This window comes from Ochotona princeps, chromosome 20, assembly GCF_030435755.1.
Source record: "Ochotona princeps isolate mOchPri1 chromosome 20, mOchPri1.hap1, whole genome shotgun sequence".
NCBI classification, from domain to species: domain Eukaryota; kingdom Metazoa; phylum Chordata; class Mammalia; order Lagomorpha; family Ochotonidae; genus Ochotona; species Ochotona princeps.
The window spans coordinates 31,103,916-31,130,938 of NC_080851.1; the positions used below are offsets into that span (position 1 = coordinate 31,103,916).

Here is a 27,023-nt window from a genome sequence, read left to right on the forward strand (position 1 = left end):
CACCCCCAGAAAACACCTTGTGCGCGCAGATGACCAAAGGCCTCCGTATTCCCCAGCCCAGGGGTGCTGTGTGGACCAGAGAAAGACTAAAGACCTGGGGAGTCGCAGGGACTCTGCTCAAGCCCGTGGTTTTTGGAGTCTCCAGGGTGACCCAGGAAAACAGAGGCGCGAGCCTCCTGGGCATGGAAACCCACCTTTGGCGTCTCGCCCTGGTTGATAAAAGCAGCCCAGGTTTGCCCCGCACCGGTCCCGGCTCAGCATGCTCTGCTTGGGACGTGTGGGGGTGGTGAAAGGGTGCTTCTCCGGCCCGTGGGAAGGGGCTGAGCCTGCAGAAAAGCCACCTCCAGCGCGAAACCGTGCCGCGCGTGCGGCCGCCCGACCCAGCTTCGTTAAAGAGCTCGCCGGAGCGGGCGGCTTGACAGGTGCGATGCATCCTTACCTCCCGCGAGGCCACGAGCCCAGTGCCGTCGGCTGCGTCGGCGCAGAACAGCAGGTGGGCGGGGCCGCCACTCTCCAGAAACTCCGCCAGGAGCTGCCTGTGGTCCTCGCTCTCCAAGTACCGACTCCATTGCTGCTCCGCAAAGCCCAGCAGTCGTTCTAGGCGGCTGCCCAGGAAGCGCACCCGCGCGTCTCGGGCGAAACTCCGAGCTCTCCTGGCCGCTGCCGCCTCCTCGTCCTCCTCTCCTTCCTCCTCTTCCTCCAGCTCCACAGAGCCTGCCGCCTCCAGGTTGGCTCTCGGGATCAGGCAAAGAGTAGAGGCTTCCTGCAAATCTCTCTCCTCCTCCTGGGTTGCCGCCCGGGCTGCCATCGGGCACGAAGGGGCGGGTGAGCTCCTCTCGCGCGCCCCTCAGCCAGCCCCACTCCACTCTAACCCACCCGAGGGAGCCCGCCCTTCTGGCGCCTTCTGTCTCCTAGGAGCGCTGACCTGAGTCCCCCACCTGCTGCGACTTGGCGGCCGCGAGACTAAGCGCCGAACGATCCCAGAAAGCCAGGGCGCTGGGCCGGGACCAGCAGCGCGTCCCGTTACCCAGGGGACAGCGTCCCCGCCGCCGCTGCCGCTGGGGGCGGAGTGAGCGCACGGAGCCACAGTCGATCCAGCCTCTACAGCGGACCCGAGTTGCCCTCGGACTCTGACGCCCGCACCTAGCCCGGGAGAGGTTATTTTGGGTCAGTGTGAGCCTTATAAGAGAGCCCGTGCCTTCTTTGCCCCCTCCGACCAGGCTTGGTGAAGCCCAGGGCAGTGCTGTTTGTAACCGCCTTCTTTACTCCATGAATTAAAAGAATCCCAAGCAAGCCAGGACACTCTCAATACCCTTTCATGGATGGGCAAGGGGGGTTCGGTTACCAGAAATAACCCATGGGTAGCATAGATTGCTACTAAGTCGGTGTTTTTCGCAGCAATATTAGCTTCAACTGTTTCCGTTGTCTCTAATATACGTTAGTAAACTTCCTAGTTGCTTGAAGCAACACAGGCGTGGCCCATGATTGCTGGGCTCCAGGCTCCAGATGGAAGCCTAGCTTGTAACATCTCTTCTCACCTTCTCACCTCTTCCAGTGTGGCATCTGTCCTCCCCAAAGAAATGAGGATTCTGTACATTGAGGCTCGACTAAGTTGAAAAGTCACTTGGTGACTTCAGCAGAAAACATTTTAAAATACTGCTGATATTAAAGGACAGTTTTCAAAAGTTGAAATAGCTAACTCGAAATGTCGCAGGAAGACCTCTCCAGGACCTATCCATGTCACTAAAGAAGTCAACAAAATAGAAACACTGATTCCAAGGGAAAGTAGAGGCATTGGAGAAAGACTATGGCCATATGATAGCTAAACTAGGTATAGTTTGAATTTCTGTCTTATAAGACAAGACAAATTTTTGCTTTTTGTGTTTGTCAGGATAATTTATCCATATATAATGAATAAAAAGATATGAATAAAAACAACTTCTCAGAGTTTGGGTCTTTAATCAGATCAGGAATCCAAAATTGCATCCATTTCCGGGGGGTGGGGATGATGCTTTAGTATAGTAGGCTCACTAAACCACATCCATTATGCAACTGAAAGACCCTACACCTTTCCCTGACCCTATTCTCAAGGTTTCAGTAATTTTTCTCAGGAACAGCCAACATTTTTTCACATACCGACCACCTGCCAGCTTTGCTACTGAGTTCATTTATTGGCCAGTGATGTGCCAAGTGCTATTCTGGGCCCTAGGAATACAAAAGAAAACATAATGGACTGTACCTAGTGCCTCATGGCACTTCCACCAGACGTATGTATGGCTTTGGGAAGCCACTTACCTGCTAAGTGCTTCATGCATTTCCTTCGGACACAGGAAAAATAGGATCGGTGGGTTACTTTCCTGTAATCACTGTGTCCCTCCACCCTGATGAGAAGAGTACACACTTCTCTGACCCTGAGGTTGCTTGGCCACCTCAGTGGATGTGCTTTGGTGCACGGTAAGCTGGGGGACATCACACATGGGCTGGAGCTGCTGGTGCAGCATGAGCTCCTGTGTTTCTGCCACTGTCTTGAGAAAACCCTTTCCAGCGAGCTTGTTGCTGCAAGGAACCAACCTGGTCTCAAATTCTAGCTATGGGCAAGCCTGGCAAATATTCCATATGATCCTCCTGCCTTCAGTGAGCTTACAAACACATGGGGAAGAGAAGGCAATCACTGTTTTTAAAAGATGCATTTGTAAGTATTATAAATAGAGCAGGTCTGACACACAATACACACATGGATTTTCTCCCTGCTGGTTCACTCCCTTACATGGTTGCACCTGCCAGAGCTGGGCCAGGCTGAAGCCAGAAACTTCTTACAGGTCTCCTGTGTGGGTGGCAGGGGGCCCAAGTACTCTGGCCACCTTCCACTGCTTTCCCGGGAACATTGGTACAGAGCTGGATCAAAAGTGGAGCCGCTGGGACTTGACTTTGCACCAATGTGGGAGAGCTAGATGGAGTTCCAGGCTCCCGGCTTTAACCTGGCCCAGCTCTGGTGATGCAACCATGTAGGGGGTAAACCAACAGAGGGAAAATCTCTGTTACTCTGCTTTTCAAATAAAGAAAATAATTTTTTAAAAAAATTCAAAACATTTACAAACGGCAGAGGGTAGACTTCCCAAAACATTCATCCTTCTTTATGCAACTTGGGAGTTGTGTGAATACTTGTATAATTACACACAAAGCACAGACTTTAAAACTCAATTCCTGGGGCTGACATCGTAGTGTGGCAGCTTAAGTTGCCATTGTAACGCCAGCATCCCTTATCAGAGCACCAGTTTGAGTCCTGGCAGCTCTGCGTCTAATTCTCCCTGCTCATATGCCTGGAGAAAGCAGCAAATGATTGCCCAAGCACCCCTGCCCCCACATGGCACACCCCAGTGGAGTTCAAGGCTCCTCCCTACCTGATCCAGTACTAGCTATTGTAACTCGCTCATCTGGGGAATGAGCGAGTGGATGAAAATTTCTCTCTCGCTCTCCTCTTTGTCATTCTGTTTTTTTAAGTAAATACATTTTCCACAAATTATTTTTTTAAAAAAATCACCAAGTAAAAAAAGCAAAATGAAACAAAACAGTTTACCTATACGTCAGCGACATAACCAGAGACAAAACAATTTCAGCGGACTTTAAAATAGACACTGTATTCCTATTGTGATAAAACCAGAGGGTAAAATGCCTCTCAAAGACCTGGGAAAATCAAAGGTGGCCCTGGAAAAACGGCATGATCCTAGCTTCTAGAGCCGCTCACTCAAACTGTGTCCTGGGTGACTTCACAGCTCTAGGCCACACGAGGGACATGTGGGTAGTTTTATCCAAGTGACAAAAATTACAAGAAAAAAAAAACCCTTATGAATGCTAAAACAACAACAACAAAACCCCTAACACTACATAGAATAAGAGCGAAGAAGAAAACCTCTACCACAGTCATCAGAAGGCTTAGCGCAGCTGAGTGAAAAACCAGCAAACTGGCTCAGTGCACACAGAGCATCCAAACACAAAGAGGAAAAGGGCCACTGACAGAACAGAACATTGAAAGCCGAGAGACAACGCGATCCCAGATCCAGACTGGGAATCCCAGAGAAGTCACAGAGAATAGAACAGAAAAACTATTATAAAGAAAATCATGACTACTGCTTTTTAAAAAAATTTATGAACACAGACCTAGGAGGAAACTAAGTAAACCGGATATAAAATGAAGAAACAAAAAAAAGCAACTAGCCTGAACCATCTCAATGTACGCTATTCAAACTGACTGAGACAAAATGGAAACAGAAAAACTTAAAAGTAACCAGACAGAAAGGACAATGAAAGAACCATAAAAACTTCTTTTATACTTTTATCCTTAAAAAAAAGATTTATTTATGATTGGAAAGGCAGATATACAGAGAGGACAAGAGACAGAAGGATCTTCCATCTGCTGGTTCACTCCCCAAGTGGCCTCAATGGCCAGAGCTGAGCTGATCCAAAGCCAGAGCCCAGAGCTTCTTCTGGATCCCCATGCGGGTGCAGGGTCCCAAGGTTTTGGGCAGTCCTCAACTGCTTTCCCAGGCCACAGGCAGATTCCTGGATGGGGAATGGAGCAGCTGGGACCCAAACCAGTTCCCATATGGGATCCTAGTGTGTGCAAGGCAAAGATTTAGCCTCTAGGCTATCAAGCCGGACCCTGGCATGGTATCTTTAAAGTACTGAAAGAAATTGAGGAAGAAAACATTTCTTAGATAAACAAACCTGCACTACAAAAAGTTATCAGAAGGAAAAGAGGCAAGCAGACAGGTTCATAAGACAGGGCAATTCATGCCTCTTAACTTCCTAAGCACCTTTGAATTCACAGAGCAATCATTGGTTTCCTCTTGACTGTGTTTGGTTCTCTGTGGTAGAGCAGGTTCGCCTGTATCCCAATTTATACAGTTGAGAAAAAACTGGACTCAATTAAGCAAGAGTGTGAAATATGTCACTTAGGTTTTAACAAGATCATTCTAGCTATTCTCTGTGACTAGATAACAAAACGTCAGATTTAGGGCAATCATCGAGTCACCCAGATGACACGTGACGTTAGCTTGGGCCAAATTTAGAAGTGGAATGGATAAGAAGTTATGAGATGTGGTAAGATTCTGAAGGTTTGAGTAAATAAAACAGACTTTAACAATGAAGAGAATTCTTTTTCTAGCAAAGTGAGGAATGACTCTGAAATGCTCACATAGCCTGTAAGGAAAGAAAAGGGTTTGAGGAAGGAAACCAGGAAGTTGGCTTTAGGCATGTTAAATATGAGGCATCTACTATATGCTCAAGGAGAGATATCGGAATGATGGTAGGTTCAGGAAGAGGCCCGAGCTAGAAAAATCAATTGGGGAGTCATAGCTCAGAGACCTGAAGTTATAGGACTGGCGGAGTCACCTTAGATGTTCTGAGGACTAAAGAGTAGGATTGAGGAGACCCAAAGAAAGAGGAAAAGCAGTCTGTGTAGTAGGGACAAAAACCACAGGAAAGCATAGTAGGAGAGGCCAAGACAAAAAGGGAATTCCAGAACAGGGGTGTGGCATGAATGGCAAATTCTTGTGAAAGGACAAACGGCTGCAGCCCGAGAATCAGCGGCCGGACTCAATCTCGGATTGAGAGGTCGCTCGGGACCTGGAAAAGTTGGTTGTCAATGGAAGAACAGGCGCAAAGCTCTGGTTGGAATGAGTCTAACAGAGAACACAAGAAGGAAATTTGCAGACAGGGAGTATAGAAAGCTCTAGGAGGCGCAGAGACATGGAGTAGGACATGTGGGAACGAAGATGGTTTTCAAAGAATAGATTCTTCCTTGCTGAAAGGAAGAATGTATGTGTGTGTGTGTGTGTGTGTGTGTGTGTGTGTGTGTGTGTGTGTGTGTGGGTACACACGCATGTATGTATCCCTGCAGTATTTCTTTCCTATGAAAATTACCCTGCACACTATGCAGGGTAAGGGAAGGAGCTGCTATCTTCACGCAGGATGGAAGAGCATGCCATCTAGGTTCGAACAGGGAGAAGCCTTTAGAAACACACAGTGCACTAGCAGCAGCTGGAGGAAAGTCAAGTAAGGCACAGTCCCCAGAGGGTCAGTGACTCCCATCATGACTGCCATGGGTTCTAGCATTTTGTGTAGATGGCAATCTCCAGAGAGCACATCTTCATTTTGGGGGGAGAGGGTGGGCAGAGGGGGAGGCTCCTCCATGCCTCCCAGAAGACTTCCCCTGATGTGGAATTTGCCAGAGTTGAACCTCATCACCATTTGTCAACCCTGCATTTATCAGGGTGAGACCTCCCTGGTTAGCTTCGCAAAGCCGGGAGCAACTGCAGCCTCCTCTCAGGCTGGCCGCTAGGAGGAGCCTGAGCAAAACCTGGGTTCTCTTGAGGAGAAAGGGGAAAGTAGGTCTCCGGGTGTACCTGTCAGCCAGGAGGAGGATGGAGGTATCCTTGTCTCAGAAGACCCTAACACACAGCGCAACTCTGCGAGTAGCACTTGGCACTCACAAGAGGTCCCACGTCAATCAAGGGGTGACAAAACTTTACTGATAGGGAAAAAAACAACTTATTTCTTTGAGCGGCACACACAGAGATGATAGATGATATGTAAATAGAGATGATACATCCATGCATACATCCTTACATATACACAGAGAGCAGGACAGTGAGAGCCACTGCTTATATCAGGAACAGCCCCAACCCTCCGAGGAGTTTAAGCCCCTAAACTCCACGCGCATCAGGCATCAGTGAGCTCCTGCCCCAATTACTACCAGCACTTCCAAGGCCTTACAAAGACAGCGCTTCCCTCTGTGGCTGGCAGTCCTCCGCTTGTTTGGCTGGGCGGTGGTAGAGCTGACAAGCCTTCCTTCAGACGGCAATGATCATTCTTTTCCCATCAGCATCCCCGCCCTTCATGGCTTCTGTGACGTGGAGGGCTACAAACACAGGAAACGTCTAAACGCATCAAGCTTATCCTCAAGTGGACATGGTCGAGATCTGAGAGAAGTCAGGCTGATGGAAGCAGAAGAGAAATAATAACAATGATTTGGAAAGTGTCTCAGGGCTGGGCATCTGACAGCAGGAAGGAAGGTGCTCGGAAACCCCTGCATGCCGTATGTGAGTCCCAACTCCACTCCTGATCCCAGCTTCCTACTGATGCACACTGAGCCAAGTAATGGCTCAAGTACTTGGCTTCCTGAAACCCACATGGAAGAATCAGATGGAGAGTTCCTGGCTTCTGGCCTTTACCTGGCTCAGCCCTGGCTGCTGTGGGCATTTGGTTGGGGAGTAGCCCAGTCAATGGGAGTTCTCTCTTCCTCTCTGCCTTTCAACTCAGCAAATGAATTAAAGGTCTTAAAAAAGAAAAAAGCAACAAGAGATGTCTGAGGGCTTGGGTTTCTCTATGTGCATTGAAAATTCAGAGCACAGGACAAACTCACCTATCCCAGTCCTCGCTCAGCAGGTGGTGGAAACACCAGGATCACAGAACACCAAGAGAGAAACAGGCACATCAAGTTCTGGGCACCCCTCATCCCATCCCATCACTTCCCCAGATCCAGCAACTCCAGGAGGTAGACAGACAAGGATCTGGGAGCAGCTCTAATCCCTTTTTCAATATTTTGACTATCTCTTCTGCTCTTAGTTCACACAGTCTGCTCTAACAGAATTACCAACAAAACAACACAGTTTCTTGCTTACCATCCTGGAGGCGGATGAAGGTGCCAGCAGGTGTCTGACCAGGGCTGCTCTCAGGTTCATCACTCCAGTCTTCAATGCACATCTCCCCATGGATCTCCGCTGGTCAAGGGCATGCAACCCATTCACAAGCGCTGCTCTCATGCCTAACTACCTCTCCAAGGCGCTAGCTCTTCACTATCACCTCATTAGGGATTTGGTGTCAACACACACATTTTAGGTCACACATACAGACCGCAGGACTGTGGTATCCAAGATCATGAGAACCAACAGCTGATCATTCTTTTGAGGAAAAAAACTGTGGACTTGGAGTCGAGCAACTCTTAACACCTGAATATTCCTAAACATTGACTGGGTTTTGCAGGTTCTGGAGAACAAAGCCGTGTCCTCTCTGTTCACTAGCTGAGCGTTTTCTGGGTCTAATGACGGCTCAGACATGAAACAACGCAAGCAGGAGAGCTATTTGATTTTTTTTTAAAGATCATAATTCTTTATGGAGTATTACAAACTATACCCAGAGTTAAGTGATACATTGTTCTTAAAGACATAAATTCTTAAATTGTAAACCTGATCAATATTTCAATTAGGACAAAATACAAATACTGAATATATTTTAGTAAGTCCTCTGATGATTATCACCTCTTTTGTCATAATGCTAATTCTTTAGAGAATCATTAAGACTCAAGCAGGCACAATAAACATAAATAATATGCGAAAGTCATTTAGAAACAAGGTAACTTTCCTGAAAATATGCAATAGATTTTTAAAAAGGTTTTTCAAATTAAAAAAAAAATACCACATGTTTAAGAAAAGAAAAAAAGACACCATAATTACAAAGACCTTTTTTCTTTTTTTTTTTTGTTTTTTTTTTCAGGTTCTGCCAGACAACCTTTTATTACATTGAAAAGCATCACTAGGCACTAGATCTTGCAAAATATGTTCTGACTCTAAACTTTCTGAAATTGAAAATGCATAACCACATCTGTGAGGTTTCCAAACAAAAGTTCAATACAAACTCTCATATGCAAAATAGATTATTGTATAACTGGCAACCTCAGAGCCAAGTACTAAAATGTTTTCCACAAATTTCAGTGGCAATAGAATGAGGAGATGCTAATCTTAATGTGTACAAAATTTAATTTTGACCTAAAATACAGGAGGCAAAAAAATTCTGAGGAAAGACAGGTTTAAATTGAATAGTATCTTTCTAAATTAGTAGCTTATGCCAGACCTGACAATTCTGAGGTTTCTACTTTAGCCAGTTCTCGAACGAAAAGGAAGATTTAGGGTATAGTTATTTCAAATCCAGTTTCAAGAGCAAGTCACCCCATTTCCAGAAACGGCAGTCTTTAAGATGATCATCCCACTTCTGAAGATGCTTAGATGGCCAGAGGCCCTTGGCTGCAGGAAAGACCTTTTTTCAAGATTTATTTTTACTTAATGGAAAGGCAGAGATGTGAGAGAGAGACTGGGAGAGACAGAGAGAATGAATTGCCATTTGTTGGCTCACTTCCCAAATGACTACATGACTGGGCCCAGCCAAACCAGGAGCCAGGAGCTTCTTTTAGATCTCCTATGTGGATGCAGGGGCCCAAGCATTTGGGCTATTTTCTGTGGCTTTCCCAAGCTCAACAGCAGGAGGCTGGATCAGAAGTGGAGCACCGGCGGCACAAACAGCGTCCAATGTTGCAGACATTGGCTCTACCTGCTATGCCTCACACCAGCCCCTTATGAGACTTGTAATACAAATTATCATGAAGTATGGGTTGAACAACAAAACACAAAATGAAAGGAGTTCTTTACATAGGACATAAAACCCTGTACGTCATGATTTACTCTAGAAAATTAAAAATTGAAATAAGTATATGAATTGTCACCAAAAAGAGCTTCATTTTCTAACAATGCTATCTTTTTGTCCACATAATTAAAGGAAAAGAACGCAACAGAAATATATAAATTTAGATCTCATAAATTATAATTAGAAGTGTAATGATGTTTCACCAAGTATGTACACATATACATTTTGCATATGCATACATGAGGGTATGTAAAAAAGTTCAGGGAAACCACAATTAACAGGTTTATTTTGATGCAGATCATATAGTGAGGTTTGACCTTGACAAAGGATAAACTAACAAAAACAAAAAAGCTACAAAAGCAAAGCTACAATCATTTATATTACTGAACTGAATCTTGCTTCTTCAGCTGGCTTAGGTTCTGTCTTTAAAGTATGTCCCTCAACAATGGTTTTCACACTCGCTAGGGTGAGCAGATTCTTGGACACCAGGATACCCTGCCCCGTGCTGCTCCACGCATCACTAATGCATTAAATCCTGCCATAAAAACTAAACAAGCAAGGGACTTCATCAATAGGAAATATAATTTTATCACACCTTTCATGGCTCACAAGGAACACTACTAACAACATCTTCATTAAAGCACATTTTCATAGCAGGAAAATCAGCATCATAATTTGAACCAAGCCAACTACCAAGAAAGGAACAATTTAAACATGAATTGCCATTTTAGCCAACTGGTCTCATCCCTCTCTCCAGAATTTGTTTTTGCCTGATCTTAGTTCCCAAATAGGGTTTCTTGGGTCACTCACTCTGATCTGAAACCTGTTAAAATCTGCCCAACCTTATGTGAGCCGTAGTTACTTCCCAGGAGGGAAGCCAAGTGGGTCCCATGGAAGCCCCAGCAAGGCTGCCATGGTGTCACATGCAGTGACAGTACCTTCATTAGCTCGCAGAACAGTCTGACAAAAATGTGTCTGAATTCAGTCTTTGCCGCTTTTTTTTCTTGCCTTTTTTTTTTTTTGACAACTTATCTGCCTACTGTTGCTCATTTCCCAAACATTCCAGCAACAGTCTAGTTGGGGACTATGCCACATCCCCTGCTAGGGTCTGTGTGTGCTTCCGTCACAGTTCCCACGTCAAAGACAATGGTCAAAGTGGTACCGGAATGTGGGACTTTCCAGAAGTGCTTACATAAACACAGTGGAGCCCACACTAGTGGGACCTGATGCCTGATGAGGCTCCAGGAAGCTGCTTTGTCCTTTCCACCATGGGGAGGCTCAGAAAGTGTCCAGGGAATATATACAGCAGGGAATGGTCCTCACTCAATACTGAATATGCCAGCATCCTGACCCTGGACTTCCAGCATGTAGAGATAAAGACATACATTTCTGTTGCTTAGAAGCTACTCATGGATTCTTTGTTACAGCTGCTGGGATGTGCTGGGATTCCCCGTCTGTGGTTAATACAGAATTCACAGCAAATTCCAATTACTGGACACCACCATTTGCCAGGTGCGTGTTGCCTTAGCTCCTCCCCATTCTGCAAACAAGCCAACAGATGCAGAAATGGGTAATCTGCCCAAGGCTGTGGCTCCAAACGGCAAAATCAGGCATGGAGCCCACACTACTTGGTCTCTCAACCTGTGATCTCCATGGTCACCGCAGTGCTACGGAGAGGGAGACTGGCCCTCTGCCTTATAAACCAGTCTTCACCTTCCCTCCCAGGTTCCCTCTGTCTTACTTCCACTATTTGCACCTGAGACTACTCTCAGGAATCTAAAAATAAGTTATTTCACTGCCACCTGCTACCTACAGGAACACAGCCCCAGGCTTATGCTAATTAGCAAATCTTGAAGAATGGAAACCCATGCCTAAAAAAACCCAGCTACACAGTTATAAACGGATTATGTACATTAAGCAGAGTTTTTGCTGAGGCAGTAAACATAGCCATACACCGCATAGATTCACTAAGAAAGTATTTCTTGCTGACACTTAGAAGTTTCCACACCCCTACAATTTTAAAGCGTCTGAATTTTAAAATAAAAAATGAAACATACCAAAGGCAAGTTTTCCCATTATCTTGAAGTCAGCTTCACCGTATGTGGTAGGGTAGGCCAACACTATCTATACCTAAGGATTTACGGCAACAATCTATGAGGAAGTAATCTGTCCCTTTATTCCCTTTTGATTTAGTTTTGTTCATATCATTAAAATCCCCAGTTCTGACACCATGTGCTTATTACATTAAAAATAAAAATCTGAAAAGTTCTTAATTTTCTAATAGCATTATTCTCTCTCTTTATACAGTATCTTCTTTTTTTTTTTTTAAGATTTATTTTATTTTCATTACAAAATCAGATATACTGAGAGGAGGAGAGATAGAGAGGAAGTGGAGCTGCCGGGATTAGAACCAGCGGCCACATGGGATCAAGGCGAGGACCTTAGCCACTAGGCCACGCTGCCAAGCCCTATACAGTATCTTCTTGATGCTTCCAAGTGGGAACAGAAAACATGCCTTTGTTTTTGAGAAAACATTTTGCAGAGTGAGGCATTCATGTCCACTGCCCCTTGAATTTTGAATCACTTTCGTCAATTTATATCTTTTCTTTTAGAATTTTTAAAAGTAAGGGAGACAGAGAGGATCTTCCATCTCCTAGTTCGTTCCCCAAATGGCAGCAACTGCAAGGTTGCAGGCCAAGCCAGAGCCAGGAGCAGGAACTCCCTCTGTGGGTCTCACTCAAGTAGCAGAAACCCAAGTACCAGGTCCTCGTCTGCATCAGCAAAAATCCGGATCACAAGTGGTGAGTAGCCTGTATCAGAAGCAGGCACTCTTGTACCAGATGTGATGTCCCAGAGCAATGGCTGTGCCTCAAGGCCCACTCTGACTACTTACTATCGTATTAAGTTGTGGCAAAGCCATGCCTTCAGGGCTTGCTGGGCAAGGGTATATCACCACCCACCGTCACAGTCTCTGCCTCCGAGAGCCAGTGGGCCAGTGGACCTCCTTTACCACCTAACAGCTCATCCCCCAGCTTCCTCTGCCTGTTTGGGACCTACTGGGGTGTGGGCTTGAAACCAGTTCACTGAAATTATGACCATCAACATTCATTACACTGGTAAGGTTTTCATGGGCTCTGCAGGTTTCTCCCGGGAGGTAAAGCCCTCCTTTGCTTAAAGACTTGGTGGCATATATGTACAAGGGCTATATTAGAGTTTCTGTGCACTTTTCTCACTGTTTTCGTTATTAGTTCTTCCTACAATTTCCTAACATTTACTGCTCAAAGACATTTAAGTAGAAAATCTTCTCTAAATCAAATTTTAATTTCCAGAAACTCTTAGAGCAATGGCGACAACTTAACAGTTCAGAGTTGGGATTATCTGGTGTGTTCAGAGAAGCGGTGACTGGATCTTAGCACTAGAACCGTGCGGACGGCTGATCTGTGCTCTAGTGAGAAGCCGTTCACCTTGGAATGTTCATTGTGGTCAGTTTGATAGTTCAAACAATTTATTGCTGTTTGATAGTATACATAATTAAATGAAACATGTTGAACTCAAGGGAATTTTTAATAGGTTACTTGCAATTGTTATTGCAGGCAACAACTTGTACATGATTTTATTTCCAAATCCACAAAAAAACAAATTTTATACAAATCAGCACTGTAAAAATGTCAATTACAGCCCTGGAGGCTTTGCTGGCAGAATAATTGTCTAAATTCTAGGATATGGGAAACATTTTTTTTGATTCATCTTTTTTTTTTCATTTTCATTTTTTTACAAAAAAAAATTTACAAGTGAAATGTTACTACAAAACTTTTTATAAGGAATTTTTGCAAAACATTTACATTTTACCATCAACTATTTCTGCTTTAAAATCATTATGTAGATTTAATACCCTATGCTGCACATCAATTGATGTGGGATGACGACTTAGTGACATGCATAAAAAAACACCACAAGGCATTAAAATGGAGACTTAAATACAAATATTGTTGCAATAAAACAGTTATAAAATTGAAAAATAGGACCTAAACATCATGCTTATCTAAGTTTGACAAATTAACTTTTTCTCCTAGATTACACACTTTTATTACTGCTCTCATGAGAGTGTGATAAATAATGACTTAACATCAAGTTCTAATGTAATCAGCAACACATACACAAACCTAACCAAAGAAAGTATACTGTAAGAAAAAACTATTCTAACACTCAAGTTCTACCATGATAAATACATAGCTTTGCACTGATAATTACAATAAAGAAAAGCTTTGTAACGGTGGCAAAGGGAATGAACAGTGAAATGCCATTAAACAAGACTCTACTGCACATCTGTGTCCTATTACTTATAACTGCTATTCCCACTGAGTCAAATAAAGGACATTGAGATTTACGGCTCTTCTAAGACAGGAAAGTGGACTCAGAATGATATGCAGAACAGACTGTCAAGAAATTTCTCATTTCAGTGGTGAAATGTGCACCTGCTAACACAAATGAACACATTTGATATGCTATAAAGCTATCCAGACTCAGTTTGAGAAATTTATAATAGGCCTCATTGTTGATCAGAAAATGAGCTTCCATCTCGAGAGAACACACAGGACTGCAGGGAAGCTGGCGCATGGGGTCGCGATGCAGAGTGCCCATTCCTGGTGGCAACGGTAACAACAGTGTCGCTCGAAAGAAACATGATTGGAACATTAAGAAAGTTTCTTTGCATAAAAAAATTTATAGCACTGATTGTGTAGCATAATGATAGATAAAATATATATTTGATGTTTCAGCTCCTATATAATAAAATTAAACTGAACACTACCAAACACTCCTCTGTACCAAACAAAACAACAAACTGATTCTGATGTTTAAAGCCAGATACATCAGTTGTTAGGAGTACATTAAATAAAATATACAAAACAATTTACAAAATCCAACTTAAAATTTAAAGACTTTGTTACAAGTCTACAAAAGCTTTAAGAAACTTGAAATTTATAACCACAGTGTAAAAATTTTTTTTCCTTTAATCTCAAAGCTTTTTTATACAAACTGAAAGCACAAAAGGCTTCAGTTTTATATAACGCTACAAAGGGCTGGCCTGAAGTGTACATAGTGTAAACAGTGATCATTACAGTATTTCTCCTTCATCAAAAATACAAGAAAACACCACAATTTTGGAAGAGATTTCGCATGAGTAGTACTTTTCCTGAAATCATAGAGAATGCACGAGAAAACATACACCTGTATTCAAACAGTTCTCAAACCAGTGCTGAGCAGGGAGGAAAAACTTCAGTTTCCAAATGGCTGATTTCACCAATTATGATTCTGTGGAAATGCTTTTTAAAAACAAGATAAATCTTACTAATGTTTAAGCTACTGGCATAATTCACTTATTTTCCATAAGGAATTTTTTTGGCCATCTTTCCTAATAAGACTCTTGACTATAAGACCCTTTCATATAGAATGAAATATATTTTTTTTTCTTCAGTCACTATTTGACTGAAAATCTGATTCTCAAAAATAAGTTTCGCTCCATAATATCATATCTATTATATATTTGCTAGGCTGTCTAGATTTTTAGGGAAAAGTCAGTTATTGGTGTAACATAAAGATGTTACTGTGCTATGAATTTCAATTAACCTTCTAACAGTACTAGAAGTAAAATGGAATTGGCCAATTTTTAATAAAGGAAAATGAAAACTAAAACGTATAGTTAAAAGATAAGTTTTCTGCTGGCCTTTAAAAAAATGTTGATAATTCTTTGGCTACCATGTCAAAGCATAAAGATGTCTGCACATTGTCAACATAATTCCTATTTACAGAATATGAAACTACAGAACAATTTACACTCTATGCAAATATTTCCAATATAAACATTTAAAATCGAATTTTGTGGTTCAGCCTAGGGTTAGGAATATAATCAACCCTACCTTTAACACAATGCATATTAAATTGATTCATTTCACTTTTCTGAAGCTCTTAGGAATTTTATTTAACCATTATCCCCCCTAGCATTTTCCTAAAGTTTCAACCTAAATATTTAACCTAAGATTCAGCTTGGGGTTCCTCCTGTGTCTCCAAATGGAGAAAACAACTGAACTTCACTGATTGTCTGCATACACACTACTACAATGTAGTGGTAACAAAGATCTGAGATGCATCTCAGAAGACTGGTTTGGAACTTACCTAGTCCAACTGTTGAAGAATTTCTACCATTTAGAAAAGACGGCCAAAACTACTTTCAGTTGAATTTTTTTCCCAAAAAACCAAGCTAAGGAAATACAGTATTGTCCTTGTTATCAGTTAACTGTTTTCTGTGCTATGGATAGAAGAAATGCATTTATAAGAAAGTATTTTCAAAGCAAATATGCCTAATTAAGGTCCAGCCTGCCAAACAACTGAGGTCTTTTGAAACCTGTGAACACGTGATGTTAAAACAGGGAAGAATCTATGCAAAGGTGACATGCTGTACTTCCAAATAACTACAACTTAGAGCATGGAGGAAAGACTTCTTTGTTTCCAGTATATTAGTTTGCTTCGTGTACTTAAAAAAAAAAAAATTCAACACTTCATGTGTTGCCCAAAACCTAGGAATACTTAAAGAAGCCAAGAATGAAAACATGATTTCCTACTCTGTAATCCACGTGACCAGCCCGTTTCCAGCTATTCAAAGGTGTGTAAACGTTAAGTGCGGCACTAGAGGTCTCTGTTAGAAATGTCGTTTCAGAATTCTTCCATGTTGGTTGAAACATTGGGAGTTGCTGGATTCGAATCTTGAGAAATGGCTGCGACTGTGACAATTCGTGGGGAGCCGAGCACCTCTGTGACAGACGAGTCCAGTTCTCCCGAGGTAACAATGGCCAGAGCCGTCCCGCCGCCTTTCTTGTTCTGGTGTGTCTTCACATGCTTAGAGAGGTGATCGCTCCGCATGAACCTTTTGGAACACTCTGGGCATTCGAATCTCTTCTCACCTAAATGGAAAAGTGGCAAGTGCTCATCAGTAAATAGTAATTCTTAACAAGTTCTCTTCCAGTCATAATTCTCGTCTTGTACATTTGCTTTGCTCTGTCTAAAAATACCATTCAGAGAGTATGTGGTACACAAGGAAGGTCCCACGATTGAGAATAGAAGACTTGAGTCACACTTGGTTTCTCTGATGCAAAGCAATCCTTAAATATGGTTTCTTCAAAGTATGAGACAGTTCTTCTGTATCTACTTCTATGCTTTGGGATATAAGCTAACTACAAGGGGAAAAAGACCATTTTATTTTTGTGGGTAATAAACGGAGTATATGAAAATGTCGTAACTGGTATAACGTGGGTAACTATTCATTTTAGTTCTTTCTAAAATTGTTACTAAAAGAAAAGACAAATGTTTTCCAGTCTGACTGTAGAATTCTGATAGGAAGGAAATTCAGGTTCGGTGGATGTTGTCTTGGCTCTTCCTCTGACTTCCCCATAGAGATGCACAGACTTAAGACTGCCTCGACCCTAACATAAAAATGAAGGGTGATAGTCTCCACTCGTAGAGTGCCGATTCTCTTGTCATGTTTGCAACCCTGGAGAGCTATCAGTAACCAGCGAAGAAATGAAAAAATTCAAGTTCCTTGTCAGATAGCGGGTAACAGCAAGATCAATGGGAAATGTTACTATCCCTAGTCTACCTATTCTCTGGTAGTGAGGGGTATCTGATTATTTGAAGCAATCAAAGCTTCCTAGAATCTGAAATTGGAATACAATGTTTTATGTCGCATGAATCTTTACAACACATGTTTGATGTGGTACAAGGGACTACACAGACTCAGCTACACTCTGGAGCTTTAATACACATTAACCATCTTTTAGCCAGCCCAGAGCAGACACCAGAACCCAGCTAACAGCCAGCAGGGCATGGGCACCTGAGTTATTCCACAGCAAGGAACTGAATTCAGCCAGAAATACGAGTGAGTTTGGAAGCAGATTGATGCCCTGAGCAGTCAGTCAGAAGCATAGACCTATGGAGTGTAGACCTACAGACAGTGGGAGATGCTGAGCAGGGTGCTCAGCTCAGTCCATATCAGATGATAGGTGGGTGGTGATTTGTGAAATGTCTTCATTACTAGTTGTCTAAAATACATCAAAGGCAAATTTCAAATTCAATTTTTCAAGGAAATCTACAGAAAGTAATCATATGTTTGCTTAATACATTGAGTCTACAGAAAAAGATTCTTTAATTTTACTTCAAAAGTGAGAAAGAGAGAGAGAAAATGTGAAAGCAAGCTTCTATCTGCTAGTTCATTACTCAAACAGCCAAAATGGACTGGCTAAAGCTGTGAGTTTCGTATAGGTCTCCCACTTGGTGGCAGGAGCCTAGGTATATGGGCTGTCCTCTGTTGCTTTTCCAGGTGTATTAGCAGGGAGTAAGTTGGAAGTGGAGCAGTTGTGACAGGAGGGAGTTTCAAGGAAGGAAAGACCCATCCCAAGGTATTCTTAACAGTAATTTCCCCAGGGAAAAAAATTACTGAGCTTTTCCAGATGGAATCATAGATTCAAATGGAAGAGTGGAATAAAGAAGCTCTTCCAAGCTTTATATTTTTGAAGCACCCATGAAGGGCCAGCCAGTTCCCTAAGAATCCTAGTGCTGCACCTGTAATCCGGGTTTCAAAGTGTTACCATTAAATCTAAACCAACATACATTTTATTCTTACTTTGTAAGTGACTGAGGTTATTTCTATTTCCCATTTGATAACATACTGTCTTATTTATAAAATTAATTTCAAGAGCAAACTATGGAAATACCTTTTTCCAATTGCTTAAGAAAATACCACCAATTGGGTGGCTCAAACAGACTAATTTTCTCTTGGTTCTACAGGTTAGAAAGGAGAAAAACTCAGGGTGTCAGCAGGCCCACACCCTTCCCTCCAGGAATCCTTCCCTGCCCACCCTCACTGCACTCTGGCAAGGCCACACATTCCTCTCCTCAGCACCTATCTTCGGCATGCATTCTATTTCAAACACCTTGCTGGGTAGGAAGTGGTGTCGTCCTATAAGGACATCAGCCAATGGATTCAGAGACCACCCTAACATAATCTGATCTCATTGGGGATCAAGGCTTGAACCTATTTTTTGGAAGACACAATTCAGCCCACTATAGGGATATTTTTAAACATCTAGCATTTGTTACAAATAAGCAATAAAATACACCCTCCAACCAATGAGTAACTTCAAACAAATGTCTATCTGTACAACATATATAATTCCTTCGTGAAAAGAAACAATTTTAATTTATATCTCACATTAACCAGTTTTGAATCTGTCCTAAGAACTCTACTTAGGCAAACTGAGAGAGATGCCTTTGCAGGCTCCCACACTCACTCCTCTGCCTCCTCGCCACCCGGTATTGCCCCCTTCCACCCAGCCCTCTCCAACTCTGAGTCTTATCTACCTGGCCTAGAGCATCCAAACAAGTCTCTTTCTTAACTATGTTTAATTATCCCGCAACATTTCTTGTTGATAAAAGTGAATATGGAACGAGGGGCGAACCATGGTCATTTGAGAACAGTACCATGGCTTTAATGTTCTTAAGATAGATGAAGGGAGTTAGAGGAAAGTGAGGGCAAGTGACAAAGGATATAAAATTAATTAGGTGGTTTAGATAACTTCTAAGGTAATGAGGAAATGGACAAAAAAATAGCATTGGCAGACTGAGACTTGAGGCCATGAGTTCATGAATTTACAGGACACCAGTATGTAAGAAAATTTCTTCTATGGCAATTACGAACTCAAACATAGAATCCCTTTAGTTATTTTAATATCAATCCTTTAGTTGCACAATCTTACTTGCTCTAGCAGTCACAACTCTCTTATCAGTAACTGAGCAACTACACCAAGACGAGGATTTCCAAAAAGAGCTGTAAGTCAGAAAACAACCCCTGACATGCCAGCAACAACATCATCCAATGGGTCACACAGAGAACTCAACACCCTCTAATCATGAGACGGTCTCAGAAGCAAGGCAGGAGGCAAAAACAAAAACATAAAGAAGTGGTGTCAGTGAAGAATCTTTGAAACTTTGGTCCTCCATGAAAGCAACAAGGATGACAAAAATCCTGCAAGGGGTGGGGGGTGGGAGGAACTTCCCACAGTAATCGTTTGAGACTGTGGCAAGCAGCAAAACTTGGGAAGTATTTATGTGCTTGTCTCAAATAATTACAAGCATGCATTATAACTTTACAAATGCCCAGGGCATTGATGATTGTTGGAACAAAGACATATTATCACCCTCACTTCCCTCTTGGGAATCAAGAAGGACATGGGCACGCTATGGAGCCGTGAGGTTGCTCAGAAGATGGTGGAAGTTCTAACTGTCCCCTGTGTCTCCGAGGCCCAGCAGAGGAGGAGCGGGAGGCCTTGGCAGAGCTGTTAATGGCTGGCACTGCTGAAGCCATGCGGTGGCACCATCATCACATGGAGCCCTACAGCGCAGATGAGGGATGAACTGGTGTAGAAGAGTATGCAAAGAAATAACATGTAAAAAGTTCTCAAGGCTAATGACAGACATGAGTCTCCGTATCTAAGATGATCCATAAATTCCAAGCAGGCTTGATGCAAAGAGTCACTCCGACACATATTCTCTGAGACATACTCTCATAAGACAGACAGGATACAGAAAGTGCCAAGAGGAGTTAAGTTTGGAACCTTGAAAGAGCAATCAGCCCACCTCCTGAGACACTGCTTTCCTTGATGGCTAGGTGGCTAAATCCTAGCCTTGCAAGCACCAGGATCCCCTATGGGTGTCCAAGATGCTCTACTTCCCATCCAGCTCCCTGCTTGTGTCCTAGGAAAGCAATCAAGGATGGCCCGGGCCCTTGGGACCCTGCACCCACTACATCACATGGGAGACCTGCAGGAGCCTTCTGGCTCCTGGCTTCATATAGGCTCAGCTCCGGCCGCTGCAGCCACTTAGGGAGTGAACCAGCAGATGGAAGATCTTTCTTCCTATCTCTCCTTCCTTTGTAAATCTATCTTTTCAATAAAAATAAATAAATAAATAAAATTATTTGCTTCAACAAGCCAGAGACAGAGAACAAGAGAAACAAACAGACAAAACCAGAGAGAGACAGCTTCTCCCTACTGGTTTACTCCCTAGAAGGATACAACAGCCAGGGCTGAGCCAGGCAAACGCCACAAGCTTCCTCTGGGTCACCTATGAAGGTGGCAGGAACCAAACACTTGGTCAATCTTGCACTGCTTTCCCAGGCACATTAGCAGGCAGCTGGATGAGAAGTGGAGCAGCCAGTTTGAACCAGTATTTACATAGGGCAACACTATTCTAGGTGGTGGCTTTAACTATAGCCCCGATTTTGGAATACCTAAAACATATCTTATATTATATTATATTCAATACTATGTTATAATATTAGGATTAATATTGGTATTAGTGGTTATATATTAGTGTTATTAATACTAATATTAAAATATTAGTATATTTTTATGTCTCTTCTTATGCAGAAGCGTCTGAAGAGCTTCATGAGTTCTAAAATGAATGGTCTAGGATGGACAGTTATGATAGTGGTTAAGAGGATGGTTGGGACACCTGCATTTTATCAGAATACTTGGGTTCTACTCCCAGTTCAAGTTTCTTAATAATGCAGATTCCAGACAGTAACCGAGATGGCTCGGTTGGGTCCCTGACACCGACACAGGAGACACAGACTGAGTTCCAGGTTCCTGGCTTAGCCCGGCCAGTGTGAGCATTTGAAAGTGAACTAGTAGATGGAGTTTTGTCTCTGTCTCTCAAATACATAAGAAGTAAATAAAATGTTTTAATTTACAAATAGTAAAACTCAGTTTTGTTCTGAGTAAAAACTACATGTTTTAACAGATGGATTTAATTACATAACTATCACCAACATAAAAATACAGAACAGCTGTTAACACTTCCAAAAACTCCTTTGTGGTGTTTCTTTGTAGTCAAAATCTCTCCTCCTTGTGTGTCCCCTGGAAAATACAGATTTATTTTCTATCTCTATAGTTTTGATTTTTGCAGAGTATCATACAAATGATACTCTTGCAGAGTATCAAATGATCATCCCTTGCAGAGACACAAGGGAAAAGAGACACAGATCTTTCAACACAGATTATCTTCTGAAAGGGCTAGGACTGGGCCTGGCAGAAGCTAGGAGCCAAGAAGTTAATCTGGGTATCCCATGTGGGTGGCAAAGATCCCAGTACTTGAGCAATCACCTATGGTGTCTCAGGATGTACATTAGCAGGAAGTCAGATTGGAAATAGAGGGGCCAGGACTCCAACCAACACGCTCTACTACTGGCTATGGTGGCCCTTGCAGACTCGACACTGCACCAAATGTCTACCCCATGAACAGGAAGCAGACACCAAGCAGAGGATGGACCTGGTGAGAAGATGCCACAGGGCTATGCCATCTTGCATCACCACCAGCCGTGTGTGACAGTGCCAATTACTGTGCATCATCACCAGCTCTTGGAATTGCCAGGGTTTTGGAAGCCCTGCTTTTAACTTTTGCCAGAGTTCTTCAGAAAGTTCATGAAAAGGCACATGATGACAAAACTACAAATTCCAAAAATGCTTACACCAAAATAAGTATGTTTTAACTGCATTTTCTTTTAAGTTTTAGAAGTACCCTCTCAGAGTAGTTTGTATAGTCCTAGTTTGTATTTCCCAAATAACATGAGGCTGAACACCTTTTCATGTGTCATCTGACACACGTATGTATACACACACACACCTGCTTTGGTGAAGTGTGCATGAATTCTTTGTTCATTTTAAAAATCCATGGTGTTGGGGCCCGGCGGCGTGGCCTAGTGGCTAAAAGTCCTCACCTTGAAAGCCCCGGGATCCCATATGGGCACCGGTTCTAATCCCGGCAGCTCCACTTCCCATCCAGCTCCCTGCTTGTGGCCTGGGAAGGCAGTCGAGGACGGCCCAATGCATTGGGACACTGCACCCGCGTGGGAGACCCGGAAGAGGTTCCTGGTTCCCGGCTTCAGATCGGCGCGCATCGGGCCCGTTGCGGCTCACATGGGGAGTGAATCATCGGACGGAAGATCTTCCTCTCTGTCTCTCCTCTCTGTATATCTGACTTTGTGATAAAAATAAATCTTTAAAAAAAAATTTCATGGTGTTGGGGCAGGTACTGGGTATAATATGCTCACTCCTCATATGTGAGTTCCCAAATTCAAGTCCCAGCTCTGCATCCAATCCCAGCTTCCTGCTAATGTACACACTGCGAGGCAGCAGACGATGCTTCAAGCATGAGTATCTGCCACCCAGGTAGGGAACCCATGCTGAGTGTCTGCCACCCAGGTAGGGAACCCATGCTGAGTGTCTGCCACCCAGGTAGGGAACCCATGCTGAGTGTCTGCCACCCAGTGGGGAACCCATGTTGAGTATCTGTCACCCAGGTAGGGAACCCATGTTGAGTGTCTGCCACCCAGGTAGGGAACCCATGCTGAGTGTCTGCCACCCAGGTAGGGAACCCATGCTGAGTGTCTGCCACCCAGGTAGGGAACCCATGTTGAGTGTCTGCCACCCAGGTAGGGAACCCATGCTGAGTGTCTGTCACCCAGGTAGGGAACCCATGCTGACTGTCTGCCACCCAGTGGGGAACCCATGTTGAGTGTCTGCCACCCAGGTAGGGAACCCATGTTGAGTGTCTGCCACCCAGGTAGGGAACCCATGCTGAGTGTCTGCCACCCAGGTAGGGAACCCATGCTGAGTGTCTGTCACCCAAGTGAGGAACCCATGTTGAGTGTCTGCCACCCAGGTAGGGAACCCATGGTGAGTGTCTGCCACCCAGGTAGGGAACTCATGGTGAGTGTCTGCCACCCGAAGTGAGGAACCCATGTTGAGTGTCTGCCACCCAGGTAGGGAACCCATTTTGAGTGTCTGCCACCCAAAGTGAGGAACCCATGGTGAGGGTCTGCCACCCAGGCAGGAAGTCCACATTGAACTCCAAGCTCATGGCTTTGACCTAGCCCAGTCCCAGTTCTTTCAGCACCTGAGCAGTAAACCACCCACCCTTTGTGCATTTGGAATGAAGAAATTTTGTCAGGTGATCTGAAAGTACTTTCTCCCAATTTTTGTTCCCAACACTTTTTTTTTAACCGTAGGGGGTTTTTTGTTTTATTTTGCTTTAGGTTTATTTTACTTTCTTTTGAAAGGTTGAGAGACAGAGAGACAGAGAGAGAGATATTCATCTGCCAGTTCACTGCTCAAACATCTGCAATGGCTGGAGCCAGGCTATCTGAAGCCAGGAGCTTTCCCTATGTCTGCCACACAGGTGTAGGGGCAAGAGCTTGACTCATCCTCCACTGCTATCACAGGCCATTAGTGCGGTCAAAAAACTTTACTCTATATTAAAAAGATTTATACTTCTAGGTATTAGATGTACATCTCCGAGTCATTATTCATTTGTGCAGAATGTAAGAGGTATACTGATCAAATTGTGCCAATTCTTTCTCTTTTTTTCAGTTTTTCATACCATTTACTAAAAACAAACCAAACTGCTTCTGCTCCACACGTGTAAGATAATTTCTGGATTCTGTTTTGTCTTTCTTATCCTCATGCTGTCCTTTCACAAAAACTATACAAGGATGATTACTGTGCTTTATAGGAATATTTGAACTTATGAAATGAAACCAGCCAACTTAGAAGAATTATTTGCGGGTTCAGTGCAGTACCCTAGTGACTAAAGTCTTTGCCTTAAATGCACCGGGATCCCATGTGGGCACCAGTTCTAATCCCAGTGGCTCTACTTCCCATCCAGCTCCCTGCTTGTGGCTTGGGAAAGCAGTTGAGAACAGCCCAAAGCTCTGGGACCCAGCACCTTTGTGGGAGACTCAGAAGAGGCTCCAGGCTCCTGGCTTCGGATTGCCTCAGCTCCAACCATTGAGGCTGTTTGGGGAGTGAATCACTGGACAGAAGATCTCCCTCTCTACCTCTCCTCCTCTCTGTAAATTTCAATAAAAATAAATAAAACTTTAAAAAGAAAAGAATTACTTGCTTTCACTTTACTGAAAAGAAAGAGAAATTGTTCTTCAATCATGAGTTCACTTCATAGATGGGTGCAACAGCCAGGGCTGAAGCCTGAAGACAGCAACTCAATTCATGCTCCCCATGCTCAGGGCAGGGACCCAAGTATTGGAGCCACTACCGGGAGGCCTTCCAGGAAGTGCACACACAGGAAGACGGATCAGAAGCAGGGCAGCCTGCGCCCAAACCAGACACCGCAATAACGGAAGCAGGTGACGCAAGTGGTAAGCTAAGCGTTACATCATAAGCTTTCCCCAACTTTATTCTTCTGTTTCACATTGTTTTGGCTGTTCTCATTGCTTGTTTTCACATAAACTTTACAGTTAGCTTTTTGATGTCCTCAAAAATGCTGCTAGTATTTTGAGAAAGACTGCAATGAATACATTTGAGGGGAGATGATATCAAAACTCCACATACTGGGCCAGCCAATCCCTGAATACAATATGCAATTTTCTATGAATATAGGACTTCTTTGAATTCTCTCACCACTATTTTAGCTCTCAATATACATATCTTGCATACATTTTGTCAGATTTATAGCAAAGTGTTTCACTTTTTTATCATACTATCAGTGACACTATTTTTCAAAACTACTTATTTCTAGTATGTAGAATTAAAATTCACTGTTACATATTCATGTTATATCTTGTAACTTTGCCACTTCTTTCATCAACACCACGAGGTTTTTTACATAGCTAACCAAAGGTATTTACAAAGTTTCATTTGTTCAGTTAGAAAAAGTGTTTTATGAGCTTTCCCTTCTTTTTTTAATTGTGTTAATTCCATTACAATTATTCCGTATAATTCACAGGTTCTATACCAATGGAATCAACTAACTGCAAATAAAAAGTATTCAGAAAAATAAACTACATCTATAATGAATATGTACAGGCTTTTTTTTCTTGCTACGATGCATTGTTTACATTATTCTAGGAAAAAGCAACCTAGGAATGACTTGCAGTACACAGGAGGATATGCATAGGTCCTGCATTCTATGCAAAAAGAGAGATCATCCACCCACTCTTCACTCCACTCCCCAAATGACCACAACAGCGGGGGGCTGAGCTAGTCAGAAGCCAAGAGTCAGGAGCTTCTTCTGGGTGTCCCATATGGTCCAGGGGCCCAAGGACTTAACCAGCCTCTGCTGCTTTCCCAGGCTGTAAAGTAGGAGGCTGAATCATCAGCAGAGTAATCAGAACACGAACTGAGACCATATGGGATTCCTGCAAGCGGAGCATCAGCCTGATCTGCCACCTCGCTGGGCCCTTGAAAAAACACCATCTGATAACCTCAGAATTCAAGTAGTATGTTTAGCCCACTTGCAACTAATGTAATCATTCACCCCTTAAATCTAAATCATTGTATCTTTAGTTAATTTTTCTCTGGTTTTCATTTTATTGCTTTGCTTTCCTTCCTTTCCTTTGGATCACGTGAGCATTGTTCAGGGGCACTACAGAAAGCAGGATATAGGCACAAAATAATCCTGTAAAACACACGGATATAAGATGAGGGGCTAGCAGTGAGCACAGCAGTGCAATGCAGACATTAACCCACAGCCTGTAATCTCAGCATCCCACAGGCAATTACTTCATGTCCTGGCTTCTCCGCTTCTGATCCAGTTTCCCGTTGACATACCCGGCAAAACAGAAGATGGCCTAGGAGCTTTAGGCCTGTATAAAGCTCAAGGCCTAACCCAGCCAAGAGAAGACTGTGAATGTGTATACTGTCTCTCCCCCACCCCCAACTCTGCCTCTGTAACTCTGTCTTCCAAATAAATTAATACTTTGAAAAAGATTAAAAAGCCAGATGTTTTCACTAATTGCCAGCATCCACACAGTGAGAACACGCTAGAGTAAAACAGAAATAAGAACAAGTAGTTAGAGGAAAAAATTCAATAGAAATATCTGACGATAGAAGATAGTTAACCAATGTCACAGAAAAGAAAGAAAGAAAGAAAGAAAGAACGAAAGAACGAAAGAAAGAAAGAAGAGAGGAAATCAGTAAGTAAGTTAGGATGCCAAAAGAGACAGGACAAAAACTAAGAAAAGAAAAGTGAGGCACAGAGGATGAGAGGAGTGGCAGTGAAGTGGAGGGTGGGTATTACCGGCTGCTGCTAGTAAGTTTTACAGTGAGAGGAGGGAGCAAAAGCAGAAAGACTGGGAAAATTCTCAGCTGCTAGGAAGTGAAAGAAGAAAAATTTGCTGCACACAGGAAAGTGAGGTAGAAAAATTACTTGCCAAAAGAAATTAAGCCACATGCTAAGGAGACAGCAGAAAGCAAGCCTCCCTAAGGCATTTCAGGTATCTCCTACCACAGTCCCAGGGGAGGCCCAAAAGTATGAATTCAGCTTAAAGGCTTTCAGGGTGGAATCCTTTCAGCAAAAGCGCCCCAGGGCACCCTGCTCATGCAGCCCTGCATCCTGGCCTGCTCAGTAGGATCCAGATGAGGCTGGTTGTGCAGAATGTTTCCACTATTTCAAAGGGTGGCTGGGAAGCCAGGCTGCTGGAC

The 27,023-nt window shown here is 43.2% G+C and overlaps 2 protein-coding genes across 2 annotated transcripts in view; both read right to left on the bottom strand.

Annotated features, from left to right (window-relative positions):
• Positions 1-884, bottom strand: part of DNAH11 (dynein axonemal heavy chain 11) — a 268,709-nt gene extending 267,825 nt beyond the window's left edge. The window contains exon 1 of the mRNA XM_058678278.1: positions 440-884. Within this exon, the coding sequence (XP_058534261.1) occupies positions 440-808 (369 nt within the window). The 5' untranslated portion in view covers positions 809-884. The remainder of the gene's footprint in view (positions 1-439) is intronic.
• Positions 885-13,022: 12,138 nt separating this feature from the next.
• Positions 13,023-27,023, bottom strand: part of SP4 (Sp4 transcription factor) — a 70,906-nt gene continuing 56,905 nt past the window's right edge. Inside the window, exon 6 of the mRNA XM_058678012.1 lies at positions 13,023-16,436. Within this exon, the coding sequence (XP_058533995.1) occupies positions 16,189-16,436 (248 nt within the window). The 3' untranslated portion in view covers positions 13,023-16,188. The remainder of the gene's footprint in view (positions 16,437-27,023) is intronic.